Below are 23,841 nucleotides of genomic sequence, written 5' to 3' on the forward strand. Positions count from 1 at the left end.
CACTATAATTGAGAATTTCAATAAGCATTTTTCTACGGCTGGCCATGCTTTCCACCTAACTACCCCTACTGCATTCAACAGCATTGCACCCCCCACAGCTACTCGCCCAAACCTCCCCCATTTCTCCTTCTCCCAAATCCATTCAGCTGATGTTCTGAAAGAGCTGCAAAATCTGGACCCCTACAAATCAGCTGGGCTTGACAATCTGGACCCTTTCTTTCTAAAATTATCTGCCGAAATTATTGCAACCCCTATTACTAGCCTGTTCAACCTCTCTTTCGTGTCGTCTGAGATTCCCATAGATTGGAAAGCAGCTGCTGTCATCCCCCTCTTCAAAGGAGGTGACACTCTCCCAAATTGCTACAGACCTATATCCATCCTACCCTGCCTTTCTAAGGTCTTCGAAAGCCAAGTCAACAAACAGATTACCGACTATTTCGAAATCCTACCGCACCCTCTCCGCTATGCAATCTGGTTTCAGAGCTGGTCATGGGTGCACCTCAGCCACGCTCAAGGTCCTAAACGACATCGTAACCGCCATCGATAAGAAACAATACTGTGCTGCCGTATTCATTGACCTGGCCAAAGCTTTTGACTCTGTTAATCACCACATCCTCATCGGCAGACTTAGTAGCCTTGGTTTCTCAAACGATTGCGTCGCCTGGTTCACCAACTACGTCTCTGACAGAGTTCAGTGTGTCAAATCGGAGGGCCTACTGTCTGGACCTCTGGCAGTCTCTATGGGGGTACCACAGGGTTCAATTCTTGGGCCAACTCTTTTCTCTGTATACATAAATGATGTCGCTCTTGCTGCTGGTGAAGCTCTGATCCACCTCTACGCAGACGACACCATTCAGTATACTTCTGGCCCTTCTTTGGACACTGTGTTAACAACCCTCCAGACGAGCTTCAATGCCATTCAACTCTCCTTCCGTGGTCTCCTGCTGCTCCTAAACACAAGTAAAACTAAATGCATGCTCTTCAACCGATCGCTGCCTGCACCTGCCCGCCCATCCAGCATAACTTCTCTGGACGGTTCTAACTTAGAATTTGTGGACAACTACAAATACCTAGGTGTCTGGTTAGACTGTAAACTCTCCTTCCAGACTCACATCAATCATCTCCAATCCAAAGTGAAATCTAGAATTGGCTTCCTATTTCGCAACAAAGCATCCTTCACTCATGCTGCCAAACATACCCTCGTAAAACTGACCATCCTACCAATCCTCGACTTCGGCGATGTCATTTACAAAATAGCCTCCAATACCCTACTCAACAAGCTGGATGCAGTCTATCACAGTGCCATCCGTTTTGTCACCAAAGCCCCATATACAACCCACCACTGCTATCTGTATGCTCTCGTTGGCTGGCCTTCACTTCATAATCGTCGCCAAACACATTGGCTCCAGGTCATCTACAAGACCCTGCTAGGTAAAGTCCCCCTTATCTCCGCTCACTGGTCACCATAGCAGCACCCACCTGTAGCAGGCGCTCCAGCAGGTATATCTCTCTGGTCACCCCTAAAGCCAACTCCTCCTTTGGTCGTCTCTCCTTCCAGTTCTCTGCTGCCAACGACTGGAACGAACTACAAAAATCTCTGAAATTGGAAACACTTATCTCCCTCACTAGCTTTAAGCACCAGCTGTCAGAGCAGCTCACAGATCACTGCACCTGTACATAGCCCATCTATAATTTAGCCCAAACTACTACCTCTTCCCCTACTGTATTTATTTATTTTATTTATTTTTGCTCCTTTGCACCATATTATATATATTTGAACTTTGAACTTTCTTCAAACTACAAATCTACCATTCCAGTGTTTTTCTTGCTATACTTTATTTACTTTGCCACCATGGCATTTTTTTTGCTTTTACCTCCCTTATCTCACATCATTTGCTCACATTGTATATAGTCTTATTTTTTTTTCTACTGTATTATTGACTGTATGTTTGTTTACTCCATGTGTAACTCTGTGTTGTTGTATGTTGTCGAACTGCTTTGCGTTATCTTGGCCAGGTCGCAATTGTAAATGAGAACTTGTTCTCAACTTGCCTACCTGGTTAAATAAAGGTGAAATAAAATAAATAAATAAAATAAGTATGCATACGTGTGTGACCAGATGAATGTCACTGCGTCCCAAATGGCACCCTTTTCCCTATGGGCCCTGGTCAAACGTAGTGCACCATATTGGGAATAGGGTGCCACATTGGATGTTTCTAATGGGTTTTATACTGCAGCAGGTGGCACTCTTGGGTTTTTCCTCTTGTTTTTGTGTGAAGACATTTCACAGCCAGCTGGATAAACTTTGGAAATCAGTTTGTTACCATTCTATTTCTATGGTTGTGTAGAGACTATCCAAACCCTTTTAATAAATCTAGCACTGGAAACCTCATCAGTTAATATTTTATGGTACATAATTTGCCAGGCAGAGAATTACATGGAAAATGGTAATTACTTAGTAATACCAGTAATACCTGACCCCTAACCCCTGACCTTTACCCACAGACAGGTATTGGAATCCATTTAGACACAAATTATTTTTTTTATTTTTATTTCACCTTTATTTAACCAGGTAGGCAAGTTGAGAATAAGTTCTCATTTACAATTGCGACCTGGCCAAGATAAAGCAATAAGATAAATAAGATAAAAGTGTTCCCCCCTTAACTATTCTCCCTCAGATGATGTCCTTTGTATCCATTCCTGCCATTATTTAATATGAGTGTTGTTGTAAAATGTCAGAACAGTGGACAACCCGTTATTGGATGAAACTAGGACTGAATCCAAGCTGATGTGGGACATTCTAACATTCTGACATTTTAACTCCACTTAGAGGTGATCCTTGGACTAAATTCCACCTTGTCATCAATTAGTATGTAAAAATAATGAAATACAGTTACTGTACATTCTAGCTGGAAACAAATATCTGCAAGTAAATGTTCAGAGTGCAATTTGTTCACTTCTCCTTCCCTTTCTTCATAAATAGAAATGGCCTTATTCTATGTCACCGAGTATGACATTCTCTCAGTCTGATATCTGAGAGAGAGAAACGTATTCATAAATGTGCCTCATTGACAAAAACAGTGTAACTTGGGAGTTCTGAAACCCTAGCCGGGTGCTGGCTGGGGCCCTTTGGAATGTGCTGGCTCTAACTGAACAGAGATCCTCTAGCTGGCCAGCCCCCTAAAGAGCTGGCTCCAAGAGGTCCTGACAGTGGCTGTGTCTTTCTGAACCAGCTATAGGTGTGCCAGAGCTGAACATATATCTGTCTCCTATATGCAGTGCCAGAAGGTGGGTCCTGTTTGAGCTTTATGTGAACCTGTGTTCACATGATGTATGTTCACTATATACAGTTACTTCTCAGTACCCCAGGGAGTAATGCCAGATGGGAATCCCCACGTAGCTAGTGCTGAATCAGTCTTATATACTCTAATATTATAAATAAACATTCTTTAGTTCTTTGAAGGACTTCCTCAGTTGTGACACTCAATGTTCGATTAATAACAAAAGTCGGTGCTAATCCAAATGTGAATTTATTTCAATTTTCAAAAAGTGCAAAAGCATGGTGGTAAAATTTTGCACACCGGCTGAATGCGAACATAAGACATATTTAAAAAACATAACAGTCAACACGCTTTGGGGGTGTGGGGTTACAGTCAAAACAGTCTGTGCGACATTCATAAATAAAATGAATATAAAAAAGATGCAGTATGTGACAGGCAGCGGGCCAGGACAAAACCTCAACAGCAGATTTGTGGTTCTATGATAACCAAGCCAATGATAGATGACTTATGCGTTCACCAAGGTGACGAACTCTGTGGAAACAAGGAGGAAACAACAACAATTATTGCAAGGCAGGTCTTGATGAGATCTTTTAAAAAGTGCACCTCATAAAATCCTCATTCCTACATGGCATCTAAAAGTAGTTATGTGTAACTAAAAGTTACACATAACTACTAAAAGTAGTTACTTGTTATTTTTAGGGGTACTTCTATATCCAATTGGTAGTTACAGTCTTGTCCCATTACTGCAACTCCCATAATGACTCAGGAGAGGTGAAGGTAGAGAGCCATGCGTCCTCCAAAACATGACCTTGCCAAGTCACACTGCTTGCTTTAACCCAGAAGCCCTCCGCAATGTGTCGGAGGAAACACTACAGCTGGCAACTGAAGTCAGTGTGCATGCGCCTGGCCTGCCACAAGGAGTCGCTAGAGTGTGATGGGACAAGGCCATTCCGACCAGCCAAACCCTCTCCTAACCCGGACAACACTGGGTCAATTGTGCACCACCTCATGCGTCTCCCAGTCACGGTCAGCTGTGAAACAGCCTGGGATTGAACCCGGGTCTGTAGTGACACCTCAAGCACTGCGATGCAGTGCCTTAGACCGCTGTGCCACTAGGGAGGCCTAGTTACTTGTTACAGTTACTTGGCCAACTGAATAGGGTAATGTACATAGTTGCTAGTTTGATAGTTTAATTGAAATGTGTAAAAGTGATTTGTTACCATCTACTCCGATCATGCCATCACCATCAACATCTCCTGCTGCAAGGAAGGCCTTGGTCTCTTTATCTGTCAGAGCTCTGGCACCAGCAGAGAAGGTCTGGAGGAACAGCCTGGAGAAAGAGGAGGAGGGTGGAAGAGAGGGGGGAGAGAGGGAGGGAGGGAGAGAAGGAGGGAGGAAGGGAGAGCCGGAGGGAGAGAGGGATGAGGGGGGAGGAAGGAAGGGAGGAGATAGAGAGGGAGGAGGGAGGGAGGGAGAGAGGGAGTAGGCATTTTTTTTTAAATTGTGTGCTATTTTCCCATGTGAATTCATGACTTGAATTCATTAGTTGAATAAAAATGCATTTGACCATCGAATTGACCCTTGGATCTATTTTAGTTGAAAAGATTTACATTTCTGGCCTCAGAATAGTCAGAAGGGAATAGCCCAAATATGTAGGTTACTGGTGTTCATTTCAGTTGAAGGGTGTGTTTATGTTACCCCTATGCAATCAAATGAATATGAGACATGGTGAGTAGAGAGCAAGGAATAGTCAAGATATGCACTGGTATTCATTTCAGTTTCAAGGGTACTGGACAGTAAGGTAGCCTTTGGCAACTGAATCAACATGAGACTTACTTGAGCTCATCTTCCTCAATGAAGCCACTCTTGTCCTGGTCAACGAAGTAGAAGGCTTTCTTCAAATCCTCAGCAGACTTGCCAGCCAGGCCAACCTTGGCGAAGAACTCCTTGTGGTTGAAGGACTCAGCAGCTGTGAGGGATAAACACAGTGGTCATTTCAACATGACAACTTGCTCATGGATGATTAAACCTGGTCAATATGGCCCCTTCCACTTTCACTGACATTGATCGTCATAAATCAATTAAGTTTAGCACACCTGCACAATGCTTGAGGGCAGCAGCGATATCCTCATCCTTAAGCATTCCCTTGAAAGCCATTTTTAGATTCTGAGAAATGGAGAGAGAGAGAAAGTAAGAGAAGAGAGCGAGAGAAACATTTTTGAAGTCCTGATCATAAATATTTAACAGTAAATACATAGACTATCTTTTGACTGATAACCACAACTATTGTCAAGAAAACTGTCTTAGGCTTATAGATATATGTAGATAGACCTTTTCTCAAATGTTCTTTAATTAATTAACTAACTATTTAGTTCATTCATGGATTTAAATGGATAAGAAATAGCATTGGTTCTGTTCTTTATGTATCATACAAGTTTACATTCCAAACTTAGCTCCTCTGTGCTAAAAGGTAGAGTGCCCCAATGCAAGAAACTACAGTAGGCCAGCACCCATACAGTAGTATGCTGTGACCCATGACCTTTAGCTCTGCTAGACCTGTTTCTATTCTGTCTCTCAACCATTCACACACAAAGATTCACATAGGACTTTCATTGTCATGAAAGTCCAGCCATGGTAATTTAGATGGAGAACAAGCATTGGTTTAGAAAGAAAGATTGAGTAAGACATGTCTGCCAGTGATAGTAAGTCTTTTTCAGAGTGGTCCTCGAACTGACATTCCTTGTGAGCCAAAACCATGGCATAAGTCCTCCATCTCCATCTCTCAGGTAAACGCTTGAAGTCCCATATTTATTTATGTTTTACTCCAACTCCAAACACATTCCAGATAGAAACGTTTCCCTCTTCATTTTAATTGAATGTATTCCGTGGAGGATGTAAATAAAAATCTTTGCATGTTGTTGATGTTGAAAACCATTGGTGGTCAGTAAATTAGAACATCAGTCCGATTGAGGGAACTCACCTTTGGAAGATTAGTGGATTAGTGGCGAGGAGCAGTTGTATCTCAGTGTAGGGCCGGATGAAGCAATTCTCCTTTAGCTCTCACATTATATACTCTCGCCCTTCAAGGTGTAACGCACACCATATGCTTAGGGTTAGTTTTGGAAAAATGTGTCTAGTAGTCAAATTGTGCTATTTTTATCCTTTCAACTAAGGATATGCATGCGGTCCTTGGTGAAACGCAAGGCGTGCGTTTTTGGGCGCAAGCTCATCTACTCATTCAGCTGCATGTTGGAGATAAAATGCCTGCAATGCATATTGTTTTTGTAATATGACCCTTTATCTGCAACCTCAGTGAGTTTCTGAATGTATAGAACAAGTCTCACATCATAAACCAGATATGAACCATTTAGTATATGTCAAATCAGATCATTTAGTTTTATATACAAATGTAACTGTTTTAAGCTAGTGTACATTATAGTATTAACCATTATGGACACTAATGTCTCTGTTGCAAATTGCTATATTCATGTGATGTAGGCCTCGATTTTATACTTGATCATTATTTGCATAGATTCATCATTCTTATGCTAGACGATACTGTGCTTGTCATACTTGTAAACAACATAAATCACCTCCATACCAGCACAGTCTCATTTAAACATTTTAAAAGTTGCTGTTGTTGTTGATAGAAACATATACATAATCTTCTTGACAGTTGAAAGGTTCCAAAGTTATCAGTTTATAGCAAGAAACTTAATCCCTCGTCTGCCCTTCATATAATCATGAGGAGGAAATTACTTGGTTTGGATGATCTACTGCAGATGGATACACATGAGAGGAATATAGACGTTTGTTGACTTGACTCCTTACCCTGGGCTACATGCTCATGAAAAGGCCCAGCCTGTCAATGACATGGCTAGGATACATCACATAGTGTCATATGAAGACAGGTGCTATATTATTTATGGTCAAACCCAGATACAGTATCTGTATATGAAGGCACAGAGCAGATTCACACAGACCATGTACAGCTTGTCTTCAAATTGTCAAAATACATATCTTCCTCCTCTTCATCTCTTTATGAAGACATGACAAGGTTGGAGAACTCTGAAAGAGAGACACAAACAAACCAAAATGAAATGTGCTCATTAACCTTCAACATGCAGAATGTAGAGATTGAATTACTTTCCAACCACATTCCAAACTAGGTTTCTGATCCAGTGATCCTTAAACTGCCACAAGAATCATAAATGTTAACTTTGGCCTCGGCCCTCGTTGCCTAGTAACCCTACCGTCCCAGCCTATCTTTCCATTCCCGTCCTTGTCCCCAGCCAGGAGGAAGGCTCTGTTCTCAGCCGTTGTCAGGGGACGAGCCCCCTTGGAGAAGTTCTGGAGGAAAAGCCTAATACACAAACACAACACACACACACACACACACACACACACACACACACACACACACACACACACACACACACACACACACACACACACACACACACACACACACAAACATGAAACACAAAACAATTAAAGTAGTATTACATACAGTACACTGTACAGTATAGGTTTTGTGTGTTTGATTGTATCCATCTAACGGATCAGAAGTACTTGTATTAGGCAACTTTTGTTGAGAAACTAAATAAAAATCATTCTTGGTGTGATATCTGCTTAGTATCAGCTGCTGTTTTGATCATGGGTTCAAGTATGTTATATTGAGACTCAACTGTAGCTCGTCCTGTTCGATGTAGACACTCTTGTCCTGGTCCAGGATCATGAAGATCTTCTTAATCTCAGGGGGAGACTTCTTGGACAATCTCACCATCGCAAAAAACTTCTTTGGGCTGAAGGAGTGGTTTGCTAATAGCAGAATGGACAATGCAAAATGACAAGTGACCAAACAAACCGTTGACGTTTGAAGTTAGTAGCTCATATCTCACTAAGTTTCCTTTTCATTGAACTTCTTGAGTATTAATATAAACACATTTGTGGAGCCACAATAATATACAAAAAAATATACTGCATTCATGAGTCCCTACGGGCAACCTAACATCCCTAATGTAAGATTAAGAGTCAGATCATTTTACTGGTCAATTGCAAACAAGGTACAACTGAAATTTAAATGCTGCTTTTAACCCAAACCCTTCTAAAGACACACATAAATATAGAGGTTTGGAGAGGTGCGGGGGACTGCCACACTAACATTCCCAATACCAATTAAGCTACAGTAGAGGTCAAAACATTCCCCATGCTCATTAAGCTACAGTAGAGGTCAGAACATTCCCCATACACATTAAGCTAAAGTAAAGATCAGAACATTCCCCATACCCATGAAGCTACAGTAGAGGTCAGTATATTCCCCATACCAATTAAGCTTCAGTAGAGGTCAGAACATTCCCCACAAAAAATTAAGATACAGTAGAGGTTAGAACACTCCCCATACACATGAAGCTACAGTAGAGGTCAGAATATACCCCATACCAATTAAGCTACAGTAGAGGTCAGAACATTACACATACCCATGAAACTACAGTAGAGGTCAGAATATTCCCCTTACCAACCAAGCTACAGTAGAGGTCAGAACATTCCCAATTCTCTTGAAGCTACAGTACAGAACATTCTACATACACATAAAGCTACGGTAGAGGTCAGAACATTCCACATACCAATTAAGCTACAGAAGAGGTCAGAACATTACCCATACCAATTAAGCTCCAGTAGGGGTCAGAACATTCCCCGTACAAATTAAGCTACAGTAGAGATCAGAACATTACCCATACACATCAAGCTACAGTAGATGTCAGAACATTCCCTATACCCATTGAGCTACAGAGGAGGTCAGAACATTCCCCATACCAATTAAGCTACAGTAGAGGTCAGAACATTACCCATACAAATTAAGCTACAGTAGAGGTCAGACCATTACCCATACCCATAAAGCTACAGAAGAGGTCAGAACATTCCCCTAATTCCCATTAAGATGGAGTAGAGGTCAGAACGTTACCCATACCCATGAAGCTACAGTAGTGTTCAGAACATTCCCCATACCCACGAAGCTACAGTAGAGGTCAGAACATCAACCGTTCCAATTCAGCTACATTAAAGGTCAGAACATTACCCATAGCAATTAAATTACAGTAGAGGTCAGAACATTCCCCAAACCCATGAAACTACAGAGAGGTCAGAACATTCCCCATGTCAATTAAGCTACTGTAGAGGTCAGAACATTCCCAATACCAATTAAGCTACAGAGGAGGTCAGAAACTTCCCCATACCAATTAAGGTACAGTAGAAGTCAAAACATTACCCATACAAATTAAGCTACATTAGAGGTCAGAACATTACCCATACCCATTAAGCTACAGTAGTGTTCAGAACATTCCCCATACTCATTCATCTACAGCAGAGGTCAGAACATTACCTATAAAATTTAGCTACAGTAAAAGTCAGAACAGTACCCATACCAATTAAGTTCCAGTAGAGGTCAGAACATTCCCGTACACATTAAGCTACAGAGATGTCAGAACATTATCCAGACCAATTAAGCTACAGTAGAGGTCAGAACATTCCCCATACCAATTAAGCAATAGTAGAGGTCAGAACATTCCACATGTCCATTAAGCTACAGTAGAGGTCCGATCATTCCCTATACCCATTAAGCTACAGTAGAGGTCAGACCATTCCCCATACCCATGAAGGTACAGTGGAGGTCAGAACATTCCCCATACCAATTACAGTTTTTCTCCATTGGTTTGGCTCATTTCTTGAAACAGAAATTACATTCTCAAAACTACATGGACAAACCTCCAAACCACTGAGCAATTGTTCACAACAGAATTGAATTTCTCATTCATTTCATCAAATTGCAAATGTCTAAGTACATGTCTCAATGTCTCAGTACATCTTTGCAAATGATTAAGTACATGTAGCCTACATTTAGCACAATTTCCAAGTGAATAGATCTTATCGATCTAAGCTGATTGTTGATTCTCAGTCTAATGGTTGTTCGCTCCAAAACGTTTCAGCGTCATTTCATTGTATAAGTCATCACATGCACAATAGTCTGTTCAATTGTCAAAATTAGTCAAGAACATAATACCATGAATACCATATATGAATCCCTTGGAACATTTGATACATTTATTACAGCAATTGACAGTCAGGTGAAACTAGAACTTGACTAACGAAGGAGGAGTTTCACACATCTCAGATGACCAATCAAACAGTATGTTTAGTTACCTGACAGGTGCTGTCCATGACTGTGAATGCTGCCAAACATGTATGTAAAGAGCTTGACCATGCAGGACCAGAACAATTTCTGAACATGGAGGCACCTGGCCAAGTAAATGAACAAGAGCAACTGCCTGCTAGAGGAAGAGGAGGAGGAGGAGGAGGAGGAGTAAGGGTGCGTGGTGGTGGAATAGGGGGAACAGGCCGAGGAGCACGAAGACACCATGCTGTCCCGGATGAAATTCGGGCCACAATTATAGACCATGTCATCAACCATGGCCTCACAATGGCAGAGGCAGGTCGCCGAGTGCAGCCTAATGTGCCTCGCTCAACAGTCTCCTCCATCATCCAAACCTTTCGCAGGGAAAACAGGTATGTAGTCAGTCAATGATGGAATTATATGTTGTATAGGACAGGACACTGTGCACAGAGCAAGAAATATATTTATTTTTTACCTATTCATTTAGTGTGTGTGTGTGTGTGTGTGTGTGTGTGTGTGTGTGTGTGTGTGTGTGTGTGTGTGTGTGTGTGTGTGTGTGTGTGTGTGTGTGTGTGTGTGATAGGCCTACAGTAATATCTTACCTCAATGGGATGTTATGATACTAAAAATGACAAGAAAAACATTGGAGAAAATAAACTATGGAATAGTTTATTTTCTACAGTATTGATGATATAGTTTACAGTAGTATTCCAGTCACTGTGCAGTGATGCATTAGAATTGTGGTAAAGTTACTGTAAGTAAAACAACAATACAATTACATAGGTAACTCATTCTGTAAGGAATACATAAGGTATACATTACGAATGGAGTGTTGTCCTTTGACTTCTATATCTAGGATTGGACGACAACCTTGCACGGGTGGCAGAGGAAAACTTCTCAATGAACAACAAGAACAAGAGATCTGTAACATGGTGATGGCAAATAATGCCATCACATTGAGACAGATCCGCGCTGCAATCCTACAAGACAAATGCCATATTCCAAAATGTCAACTCTATAAGCAACTCCACAATAGACCGGATATTGAAGAAGCATCAGATGACAATGAAGCAAATTTACAGGGTACCATTTGAGAGGAACTCTGATAGAGTGAAAGAGCTGCGGTACCAGTATGTACATGTAAGTCAGTTACTGGTTGTCCATCATTATAACCTTTTTACAATTAAGCAGTGGCTCCCAAACTTTTTTGGCTTCAGTACCCACTTTACCTGATTTGTGTATCCAGGTATGGAAGTATTTGATTTATCTGACTTCAACATTTCGCCTAAAAACTGCAGCTTACTGTATGATGCAATTATCATTATAATCCATATTTTGAAGAATATAACATACAATAAGAAAAGGGGTCAAAGAGCTGCAATTAGTGCCTCCCATGTAAATCTATCTAATACGGTGGGTTTTACTGTAACATTTCAGTAAGTCTAGTCATTGATGATTTCCCCCCTCCCCTTTCTGTCAAATACCCCCTGTAGTACCTCTGCATAGGGGTACATGTACCCCAGGTTTGGAACCACTGGAGTAGTGGCCAGTAGTATATTGAACTTGTGGAGAACATAGAACATTCCTATGTAATTGTCTGTAACTGTAGTGTATGACTCTTCTGTATGACTGATTTGATGTTTTCTTTTTTTACGCTATTGTAGAGAATAATGGCATTGGAAGGAAACGAGACCCATCACATCCTCGTGTTTGTGGATGAAGCTGGCTTCAACCTGCCCAAGGGCCGAAGACGTGGCCGTAATATTATTGGCCACCGGGCCACGGCGGATGTCCCAGGCCAGCGAGGGGGCAATATAACTATGTGTGCTGCCATATCTGAGAATGGTGTGGCCACTCACATCCCCAGTCTTGGCCCATACAATACACAGAAGCTCCTCATCTTCTTGGACCGCCTTCATTTTGATTTGATCCCTGAAAATGAGAGAGGTCTCATGGGGCCTCACCTACCACAATATGTCATTGCATGGGACAATGTGAATTTCCACCGTGGCCCGCTCATCAGGGCCTGGTTCACTACTCATCCAAGGATGGTCATGGTGTTCCTACCACCTTACTCTCCTTTCCTCAATCCTATTGAGGAGTATTTCTCCGCTTGGAGGTGGAGAGTGTATGAGCATCGGGCTCAAGATCAGAGGTCCCTGCTCCATGCAATGGACTCTGCGTGTGAGGATATTACAGGAGATCAGTGTAGGGGATGGTTGCGACATGCACGCCGTTTCTTCCCTCGTTGCATCGCAAGGGAGAATATACGCTGTGATGTGGATGAGAATCTGTGGCCAGACAGACAGCAGCGTGTGGATGGCCAGGAGGGTGAGGATGGTGGCCAGGAGAGGGAGGGTGAGGACAGCGACCAGTGAAGAACTGTTAGTTGTGAAACTCCAGCTTTATTTACAACACTGTAGGCTGCATATAATTTTCATTGTTTTTTGTTTGTGTGTTTATATTACAGTATATTATGCTGTATACATTTTCTTTTTACTCTGATGTATGGAAGTTACTTTATGTGTGTGAATGATAATGGTTACAATTTCCTTGGCAGTATGAGTGCAATGTGTGATGTCAAACCTTGGAGGCTACTCTTACCCTAAAATCCTATTTATTTTTTTCAGTTTTATACACAATTGTATTCTGTTAGCTGGACAAAAAACAGTGCAGTATCCATTGTCAATGAAGGACTGGGCTAAGACTGAAAGGTGGACATGAGGGATATTTCAATGGTCCTCTGCCGTAGTGACAAAACATCTAAACATTTTGACTTGCAGTGCTTACACAATGCCAAAGAGACGAAGCATTTTGGGGGCACTGGCTGTTTAAATGAGAAGGAAATTTAGTTTTGGTTAAAGCACCAAGAGTGTTGAGAACGTCCGGTCTGTTTCATGAAATGAGCCAAAGCAATTGAGAAGGATCTTTGCCATTTTCGTGGCACTGACTCTTTATATGGGAAAGGAATTTAGTTTTGAAGCATGAGTGAGCAGTTTTAGGAGAGATATGAGCTTTTGCAAGTGAGCTATAGTGTTGTGCTGAACTGTAAGACTGTTTTGCCAAATGATCTTAGAGTTTTGAGAATGTAATTTCTGTTTCAAGAAATGAGCCAAACCAATGGAGAAAAACTGTAAACTACAGTAGAAGTCAGAACATTACCCATACTATTATGCAACAGTAGAGGTCAGAACATCAACCGTTACAATTCAGCTACATTAGAGGTCAGAACATTACCCATATCCATTAAGCTACAGAAGAGGTCAAAACATTCCCAATTCCCATTAAGCTACAGAAGAGGTCAGAACATTCCCCAAACCCATTAAGCTACAGTAGAGGTCAGAACATCAACCGTTACAATTCAGCTACAGAGGAGGTCAGAACATTCCACAATCCCATTAAGCAACAGGAGAGGTCAGAACTTTCCTAAATCCCATTAAGCTACAGTAGAGGTCAGAACATTCCCCATACCAATTAAGCTACAGTAGAGGTCAGAACATTACCCATAAAAATTAAGCTACAGTAGAGGTCAGAACATTACCCATTCCCACTAAGCTATAAAAGAGGTCAGAACATTCCCCTTATTCCCATGAAGATGCAGTAGAGGTCAGAACGTTACCCATACCCATGAAGCTAAAGCAAAGGTCAGAACATTACCAATACTCATTAAGGTACAGTAGAGGTCATAACATTCATCATACAAATTAAGCTACAGTATAGGTCAGAACATTACCCATACCAATATGGCTACATTAGAGGTCAGAACATTCCCCATACCTATTAAGCTACAGTAGAGGTCAGAACATTACCCATAACAATTATGCTACAGTAGAGGTCAGAACATTACCCATTCCCATTTAGCTTCAGAAGAGGTCAGAACATTCCCAGTTCCAATTAAGGTACAGCAGAGGTCAGAATAATCCCAATTCCCATTAATCTACAGTAGAGGTCAGAACATTCCCCATACCAATTAAGCTAAAGTAGAGGTCAGAACATTACCCATTCAAATTAAGCTACAGAAGAGGTCAGAACATTCCCAATTCCCATTAAGCTACAGTAGAGGTCAGAACATCAACCGTTACAATTCAGCTACAGAGGAGGACAGAACATTCCACAATCCCATTAAGCAACAATGGAGGTCAAAACATTACCCATATCCATTAAGCTACAGAAGAGATCAGAAAATCCCACATACCCATTAAGCTACAGTAAATGTCAAAAGGCTTCCCCATACCAATGAAGCTACAGTAGAGGTCAGAAAATTCCCTAACCAATTAAGGTACAGTAGAAGTCAGAACATTACCCATACTATTATGCTACAGTTGAGATCAGAACATTCCCCATACCCATTAAGCTACAGTAGAGGTCAGAACATTCCCCATAACCATGAAGTTAAAGCAAAGGTCAGAACATTACCCATATCAATTAAGCTACAGTAGAGGTCAGAACATTACCCATATCAATTAAGCTCCAGTGGAGTTCAGAACATTACCCATACCAATTAAGCTTCAGCAGATGTCAGAACATTCCCAAATCCCATTAAGCTACAGTAGAGGTCAGAACATTACCCTTACCCATTAAGCTACATTAGAGGTCAGAACATTACCCATACCCTTTAAGCTACAGTAGGGGTCAGAACATTACCCATACCCATTAAGCTACAGTAAATGTCAGAACATTCCCCTAATTCCCATTAAGCTGCAGTAGAGGTCTGAACGTTACCCATACCCATAAAGCTACAATAGTGTTCAGAACATTCTCCCTACCCATTAAGCTACAGCAGAGGTCAGAACATCACCCATACCAATTCAGCTACAGTAAAAGTCAGAACAGTACCCATACCAATTAAGTTCCAGTAGAGGTCAGAACATTCCCCATACACATTAGGCTACAGAGATGTCAGAACATTATCCACAACAATTAAGCTACAGTAGAGGTCAGAACATTCCCCATACCAATTAAGCTACAGTAAATGTCAGAACATTCCCCATACTCATTCATCTACAGTAGAGGTCAGAACGTTACCCATACATATTAAGCTACAGTAGAGTTCAGAACAATACCATACCAATTAAGCTACAGTAGAGGTCAGAACATTCCCCATACCCATGAAATTACAGTGGAGGTCAGAACATTCCCCATACCCATGAAATTACAGTGGAGGTCTGAACATTCCACATGTCCATTAAGCTACAGTAGAGGTCAGAACATTCCCCATACCCATGAAACTACAGTGGAGGTCAGAACATTCCCCATACCAATTAAGCTACAGTAGAGGTCAGAAAATTCCCTATACCAATTAAGCTACAGTAGAAGTCAGAACATTACCCATACTATTATGCTACAGTTGAGATCAGAACATTCCCCATACCCATTAAGCTACAGTAGAGGTCAGAACATTCCCCATAACCATGAAGTTAAAGCAAAGGTCAGAACATTACCAATACTCATTAAGCTACAGTAGAGGTCAGAACGTTACCCATACATATTAAGCTACAGTAGAGTTCAGAACAATACCATACCAATTAAGCTACAGTAGAGGTCAGAACATTCCCCATACCCATGAAATTACAGTGGAGGTCAGAACATTCCCCATACCCATGAAATTACAGTGGAGGTCTGAACATTCCACATGTCCATTAAGCTACAGTAGAGGTCAGAACATTCCCCATACCCATGAAACTACAGTGGAGGTCAGAACATTACCCATACCAATTTGGCTACAGTAGAGGTCAGAACATTCCCCATACCTATTAAGCTACAGTAGAGGTCAGAACATTACCCATAACAATTATGCTACAGTAGAGGTCAGAACATTACCCATTTTCATTTAGCTACAGAAGAGGTCAGAACATTCCCAGTTCCCATTAAGGTACTGCAGAGGTCAGAATATTCCCAATTCCCATTAAGTTACAGTAGAGGTCAGAACATTACCCATACCCATTAAGCTACAGAAGAGGTCAAAACATTCCTAATTCCCATTAAGCTACAGTAGAGGTCAGAACATTACCCATATCCATTAAGCTACATTAGAGGTCAGAACATTCCCCATACCCATTAAGCTACAGTAGAGGTCAGAACATTCCCCATACCCATTAAGCTACAGTAGAGGTCAGAACACTACCCACACCAATTAAGCTACAGTAGAGGTCAGAACATTCCCCATACCCATTAAGCTACAGTAGAGGTCAGAACACTACCCACACCAATTAAGCTTCAGCAGTGGTCAGAACATTCCCCATACAGATTAACCTACAGTAGAGGTCAGAACATTCCCCATACCCACAACGCTACAGGAAAGGTCAGAACATTACCAAGTCTCATTAAGCTACAGTATAGGTCAGAACATTCCCCATATCCATTAAGCTACAGGAAAGGTCAGAACATTCCCCATACAAATTAAGCTACAGTAGAGGTCAGAACATTACCCATACCAATTAGGCTACAGTAGAGGTCAGAACATTCCCCATACCCATTAAGCTACAGTAGTGTTCAGAACATTACCCATATCAATTAAGCTACAGTAGAGGTTGGAATATTACCCATTCCCATTAAGCTACGGAAGAGTTCAGAACATTCCCAGTTCCCATTAAGCTACAGTAGGGTTCAGAACATACCCCATACCAATTATGCTACAGTAGAGGTCAGAACATTCCCCATACCAGTTAAGCTACAGAAGAGGTCATAACATTCCCAATACCCATTAAGCTACAGTAGATGTCAGAACATTACCCATACCAATTAAGCTTCAGCAGATGTCAGAACATTCCCAAATCCCATTAAGCTACAGTAGAGGTCAGAACATTACCCTTACCCATTAAGCTACGTTAGAGGTCAGAACATTACCCATACCCTTTAAGCTACAGTAGGGGTCAGACCATTACCCATACCAATTAAACTAAAGTATTGGTCAGAACATTCCCCGTTCCAATTAAGCTACAGTAGAGGTCAGAACATTTCCCACACCAATTATGCGACAGTAGAGATCAGAACATTACCCATACCAATTAAACTATAGCAGAGGTCAGAACATTCCCCATACCCATTAAGCTACAGTAGATTTCAGAACATTACCCATTCACATTATGCTACAGTAGAGGTCAGAACATTACCTATACAAATTAAGCTACAGTAGAGGTCAGAACATTACCCAATTCTGTTAATCTACAGAAGAGGTCAGAACATTTCCCACACCAATTAAGCTACAGTAGAGGTCAGAACATTCCCAATCCCACTAAGCTACGGTAGTGTTCAGAACATTACCCATACCAATTAATCTACAGTAGATGTCAGAACATTCCTCTAATTCCCATTAAGCTGCAGAAGAGGTCAGAACATTACCCATACCCATAAAGCTACTGTAGTGTTTAGAACATTCCCCCTACCCATTAAGCTACAGTAGAGGTCAGAACATTCCCCATGACAATTAAGCTACAGTAGATGTCAGAACATTCCCCGTACCCATTAAGCTACAGAGGAGGTCCGAAGATTACCCATACCAATTATGCTTGAGTACAGATCAGAATATTCCCCAAACCCATTAAGGTACAGAAGAAGTCAGAACATTACCCATACCAATTAACCTGCAGTAGAGGTCAAAACATTACCCACACCAATTAAGTTACAGTAGAGGTCAGTGCAAACACACAATGTAGTACATCCATACCCCTGCAAGCGTTGATAGCTGAAGCAATATCTGACACAGCGAGGAAGTCTGTGAGAGTCATACTGAATCTGTAGCGAGATCGTGATGAGATGTAGCAGCTTGTGGTTGTATCCAAACTGATGGTGAGGTAGAAAGCTATTGATAAGAGGGAACTTATGATACCGTGGTGTCAGAAACCTCCAGCGTTTCCCTGCCAAACACAGCTGCCTTCTGGGCCCACTTGATGTTCAACTGATGTGAATGTCACAGCGTCACTATGACAAAGCTTTTGTTTGGCACTTCAGAGACAAACTGAATGTATCCCTTCTGGTGAACAGAAAGCCTTTCTTACTAGCTTTCCCCCCATATACAGGGCATTCGGAAAGTATTCAGACCAGTGGAGGTTCCTCAGAGGAGACAGGGGAGGACCATCCTCCTCAGTGAATTAAAAAAAAAAAAAATAGTAAATCATTTGAAAGTTATCCTTTTTAGATAAAACTATCTTAAATATAATCACGTCACCAAATAATTGATTAAAACATACTATTTTGCCATGAATGTCTACAGTAGCCTCAACAGCACTCTGTAGGGTAACACCATGATGCATCCGGAGGACAGCTAGCTTCCGTCCTCTTATGGGTACATTGACTTAAATACAAAACCTAGGAGGCTCAGGGTTCTAACCCCTTTCCATAGACTTACACAGTAATGATGACAACTTCCGGAGGACGTCCTCCAACCTATCAGAGCTCTTGCAGCATGAACTGACATGTTGTCCACCCAATCAAAGGATCAGAGAAGGAATCTAGTAGTGAAAGCATAAGATACAGCTAGCTAGCACTGCAGTGCATAAAATGTGGTGAGTAGTTGACTCGAAGAGAGAGAAATACAATAGTTGAACAGTTTTGAACAAATTAATTTCTTCCAAAATGAAGGAGAAGCAAGAAATATATAAAGTGAGAGATTGACATAATTTTTCACTTACACTTTCACTTACTTTGTAAGCAAATGCAGCTATCTAGTTTAGCCTTCTCAAACACCCTGCTCAAACAGGGGGATGCTATGTTAGCTAGCTGGCAATGACTATCCAACACAACACTGGAACTCTTCCAAGTCAAGGTAAGCTTTTGGTTTTACAAATTTATTGCCACAGGGGGCCGCCGGTGTAACTGCTTACTGATGGTACACTGTAACGTTACTGCATGATTGTAGTGGGTTTACAAAACGCGTTAGTTATTTTAGCTATGTTGACTAGGATGTTACTTTAGCTAATATGGTGACAACAATGTAGGCTGTGTGTAGCAGTTATGATGTGGTTTGGCTTGGAAAGGTTTTTTTGCCTGGTCACACAGCTGATGTGTTGTGCATTGATGTCCACAAGCGATGAAGGGAAAAGATGAGAGGAGGTGAGCACATAGATGTGAGAAGAAATACAAGGTGGCTGTTATGAATGTGAACTGTGTTTACGCGTGATCAGAGGTGTATTCATTCCGCCGATTCTGTTGAAAATCGTTTCTCAAAACGGGGATAAACATACCTACATTTGTCCAATGGAAACTCTCGCTTGCAACTGTGTCACTGTCTGTCCATGTGTCACTGTCTGCCACCTCTAATTTTTCTCTCGACCTGTTTGCACCTATATTGTAAACTTTCATCATAGGCTCGGTTGTAGAAACCTCATAATGCGTATAGGGAAACTTTGAGTATCATGTAATAGCCTAAACCTAACGCTGTTTCATTGAACTGGGTGAATGGAATATGAATGACAGTCATCCAATATGCTGTATTAGAGATAAGGCCGTGCTCATGGAAAAAATGTATTGGCCTCGCTCATCTTAAACGACACTGACTGCCACTGGGATAAATATACCTGAATTTGTCTTATAGAAACTCTCGTTTGCAACTGTTGAACTAATGATTACACTAGATCAGCTAGATGCAGGAAAGAGTGTGCAAGGCAGTAATGAATGTGTCACTGTCTGTGCACCTAAGTTGTAAACTTTCATTCGTAGGCTAGGTTGTAACAACCCCATGATGGGTATAGGGAAAATTAAACCTATCGATGTTACATTGAGCGGGGTGAATGGAATATGAATGACAGTCATCCAAATTGCTGTAATAGAAATAAGGCCATGCTCACTCCCTCATCCTAAACGACACATTTTGTTACGTTACAGCCTTATTCTAAAATGACATAAATTGTCCCCCCCATCAATATATACACCATACCCCATAATGAAAAGCTAATTTATAAAAAGAAAAAAAAAATGAAATATCTCATTTTTGTGCTTAGGGTTGTTGTCCTGTTGGAAGGTGAACCTTCACCCCAGTCTGAGGTCCTGAGCACTCTGGAGCAGGTTTTCATTAAGGATCTCTCTGTACTTTGCTCCGTTAATCTTTCCCTCAATCCTGACTAGTCTCCCAGTTCCTGCTGCTGAAAAACATCCCCACAGCATGATGCTGCCACCACCGTGCTTCACCGTAGGGATGGTGCCAGGTTTCCTCCAGACATGACGCTGGCATTCAGGCCAAAGGGTTCAATCTTGGTTTCATCAAACCAGAGAATCTTGTTTCTCATTGTCTGAGTGTCCTTTAGGTGCCCTCCAAGTGGGCTGTCATTTGCCTTTTACGGAGGAGCGGCTTCCGTCTGGCCACTCTACCATAAAGGCCTGATTGGTGGAGTGCTGCAGAGATGATTGTCCTTCTGAAAGGTTCTCCCATCTCCACAGAGGAACTCTGGAGCTGTCAGCGGGACCATCGGGTTCTTGGTCACCTCCCTGACCAAGGCCCTTCTCCCCTGATTGCTCAGTTTGGCCGGGCGGCCAACTCTAGAAAGAATCTTGGTGGTTCCAAACTTCTTCCATTTAAGAATGATGGAGACCACTGTGTTCTTAGGAACCTTCAATGCTGCAGACATTTTTTGGTACCCTTCCCCAGATTTGTGCCTCGACACAATCCTGTCTCAGAGCTCTATGGACAATTCCTTCAACCTCATGGCTTGGTTTTTGCTCTGACATGCACAGTCTTTCTGTGGGACCTTAAATAGACAGGTGTGTGCCTTTCCAAATCATGTCCACTCAAACAGGTGGACTCCAATCAAGTTGGGTTGCATCTGAACTCAATTTCGAGTCATATAGCGAAGGGTCTGAATACTTATGTAAATAAGGTATTTCAGTTTTTTATTATTAATAAATTAGCAAAATATTTAAAACCTGTTTTTGCTTTGTCATTATGTGGTATTGTGTGTAGATTGATAAGAAAAAATAATACTTGAATCCATTTTAGAATAAGGCTGTAACGTAACAAAATGTGGAAAAGGGGAAGGGGTATGAATACTTTCCGAATGCCTTGTAGTATAAAAATGTCAGATTGAACCTGAATATGGGATTTGTTTGAAACAGCCAGTGACAGCAATAAATCATCTGATGACTTGTAAACAGTTTCTATTTCCATCAAACTGTTGAACACTTGAACTGGACTGGCCACCTGCACTGACTCTCCGCACCTTAGCACCTTAGCACACACACACACACACACACACACGCACACACACACGCACACGCACACGCACACGCACACGCACATGCACACATGCACACGCACCCACACACATTCATGCTACACACACATCACAATTGGTGCTACCAGACTCTTATTTACTATTAATGCACAATTTAAACACTTGCCCACCCAATTCCCCCTTCCCAGGTATACGTGTAAATATTGTGCCTTCCTGTATTATACTGATGCTAAAATTTTTATTCTATTCTATTGAGCCATATCTTTTATTATTTCTTATTATTTTTGCATTGTCCAGAAGAAACCAGACAGTAAGCATTTAGTTGGGCCGTGTATACCATGTGTATCCTGCACATACGATGAATACAATTTGAAACTTGAAAAAGTGTTTGTCTTCGTATTCATGTGATTGAGTGTTTTTCCTTCAGGATATGAAGGGGAAAGGCATTAGGACATGCTGGGGAAAGGCTTTAGGACATGCTGGGGAAAGGCTTTAGGACATGCTGGGGAAAGGCTTTAGGACATGCTGGGGAAAGGCTTTAGGACATGAAAAGGAAATGCTTTAGGACATGCTGGGGAAAGGCTTTAGGACATGTTTGGGAAAGGCTTTAGGACATGCTGGGGAAAGGCTTTAGGACATGTTTGGGAAAGGCTTTAGGACATGCTGGGGAAAGGCATTAGGACATGCTGGGGAAAGGCTTTAGGACATGCTGGGGAAAGGCTTTAGGACATGCTGGGGAAAGGCTTTAGGACATGAAAAGGAAATGCTTTAGGACATGCTGGGGAAAGGCTTTAGGACATGTTTGGGAAAGGCTTTAGGACATGCTGGGGAAAGGCTTTAGGACATGTTTGGGAAAGGCTTTAGGACATGTTTGGGAAAGGCTTTAGGACATGCTGGGGAAAGGCTTTAGGACATGCTGGGGAAAGGCTTTAGGACATGCTGGGGAAAGGCTTTAGGACATGAAAAGGAAAGGCTTTAGGACATGTTTGGGAAAGGCTTTAGGACATGCTGGCGAAAGGCTTTAGGACATGAAAAGGAAAGGCTTTAGGACATGTTTGGGAAAGGCTTTAGGACATGAAAAGGATAGGCTTTAGGACATGCTGGCGAAAGGCTTTAGGACATGAAAAGGAAAGGCTTTAGGACATGTTTGGGAAAGGCTTTAGGACCAACCTATTCATGCGTAAGATCACATACCAAGTCCAAATGTAAACCAAGATCTACCACTTGCAAAAAATGATGAAAAAAACAAGGACACAATGTAGTTCCACATTGACATTCTTTATTTTGTTACCTGTCAGTCACAAGCAAAGTATTCATGTAATTATACAAATAGAATAATCAGAAGTAAGTGCAACTATCATTCAACATTTAATAACAGTCATATTACATTTTTCAGTAATTCCACAGGCCTATTACTCATTCACCATTCATATATTACCTCAATAATCAGTCAATTACAGGCCTAAGCCAATCATGTACAGTACTGTTTCACTTTCCCTTTTTGAACAACATACAACACAGATCATATCCTTTTGTAAACAATAGAGCCTACAACAGATTTCAAACTGGCAATACTCACTCACGCTGATGGCTTTGGATGAGATCTCCTCCCCACACACACACATTCAATGTGATAGCTCTGATTGCACACTATCAGCAAGTGCTCTGTAGTCTGGCTCATAGTTTGACACAGCAAGTCTGACACTGTCTGTGAGATGTCTGACACTGTCTGTGAGATGTCTATTTGTTAGACAAGACCTGTTCTTTGACTTGATTATTTTCATCTGTCACAGAGATATGTTTTGACTAGTGTAATGTTAGCTAGCTACATAGTTGTCTTTGTATCAAGATAGAGGCGTAGTACAGAGTAACTATCGAGGTTAGCTAGCCAGCTACATTTTCTAACATAGCCAACAACGCAGCCACTGCTAGCTAGCTAACCCTACCAGCTAGCTGTATCATTTTTAGTCAATAAGATTGTTGCAATGTAAGCTTAACTTTCTGAACATTCGAGATGTGTAGTCCACTTGTGTAGCTAGCAGGACTGACTTTGTGTTAGCTAGCCAACGTTTAATTACTTCTGCGTTATGAACTAGACACGGACACGAATGATCCATTGGTAGCTTGTTGTTACCAAGTATTGGTGCTAACCATGTGTTATAGGATGCTAGCATGCTAGTTAGCTAGTTAGCTACGGCGTCATAGGACACGGTGCACTAGGTGG

The 23,841-nt window shown here is 41.5% G+C and overlaps 2 protein-coding genes across 2 annotated transcripts; both read right to left on the reverse strand.

Annotated features, from left to right (window-relative positions):
• Positions 1–3,514: 3,514 nt before the first annotated feature.
• On the reverse strand, positions 3,515–6,358 carry LOC115152924 (parvalbumin-2). Its single transcript, XM_029697855.1, has 5 exons — positions 6,262–6,358; positions 5,378–5,447; positions 5,118–5,250; positions 4,502–4,611; positions 3,515–3,812 (listed from the first exon to the last, which is right to left on the reverse strand). The coding sequence occupies exons 2-5, from the start codon at positions 5,436–5,438 to the stop codon at positions 3,787–3,789; spliced, it is 330 nt and encodes a 109-aa protein (XP_029553715.1). The 5' UTR covers positions 5,439–5,447; positions 6,262–6,358; the 3' UTR covers positions 3,515–3,786.
• Positions 6,359–6,893: 535 nt separating this feature from the next.
• LOC115152923 (parvalbumin, thymic-like) lies at positions 6,894–18,231 on the reverse strand. Its single transcript, XM_029697854.1, has 4 exons — positions 18,119–18,231; positions 7,970–8,102; positions 7,535–7,644; positions 6,894–7,349 (listed from the first exon to the last, which is right to left on the reverse strand). Exons 1-4 carry the CDS (start codon positions 18,177–18,179, stop codon positions 7,321–7,323), a joined length of 333 nt encoding a protein of 110 aa, XP_029553714.1. The 5' UTR covers positions 18,180–18,231; the 3' UTR covers positions 6,894–7,320.
• Between the last annotated feature and the right edge of the window lie 5,610 nt (positions 18,232–23,841).

This window comes from Salmo trutta, chromosome 18 (genome assembly GCF_901001165.1).
Source record: "Salmo trutta chromosome 18, fSalTru1.1, whole genome shotgun sequence".
In the NCBI taxonomy this organism is placed as follows: Eukaryota; Metazoa; Chordata; class Actinopteri; order Salmoniformes; family Salmonidae; genus Salmo; species Salmo trutta.

What these genes read in the sequence shown, in the direction of transcription:
- LOC115152924 (XM_029697855.1), bottom strand. Translation starts at nt 5,438, where the DNA reads ATGGCTTTCAAGGGAATGCTTAAGGATGAGGATATCGCTGCTGCCCTC. An exon ending in TGCCCTCAAGCATTGTGCAG is followed by an intron (nt 5,251 to 5,377) that starts GTGTGCTAAACT and finishes TATCCCTCACAG; the next exon opens with CTGCTGAGTCCTTCAACCAC. An exon ending in ATTGAGGAAGATGAGCTCAA is followed by an intron (nt 4,612 to 5,117) that starts GTAAGTCTCATG and finishes CTCTTTCTCCAG; the next exon opens with GCTGTTCCTCCAGACCTTCT.
- LOC115152923 (XM_029697854.1), bottom strand. Translation starts at nt 18,179, where the DNA reads ATGACTCTCACAGACTTCCTCGCTGTGTCAGATATTGCTTCAGCTATC. An exon ending in ATCGAACAGGACGAGCTACA is followed by an intron (nt 7,645 to 7,969) that starts GTTGAGTCTCAA and finishes TTTGTGTATTAG; the next exon opens with GCTTTTCCTCCAGAACTTCT. An exon ending in TGGAAAGATAGGCTGGGACG is followed by an intron (nt 7,350 to 7,534) that starts GTAGGGTTACTA and finishes TCTCTCTTTCAG; the next exon opens with AGTTCTCCAACCTTGTCATG.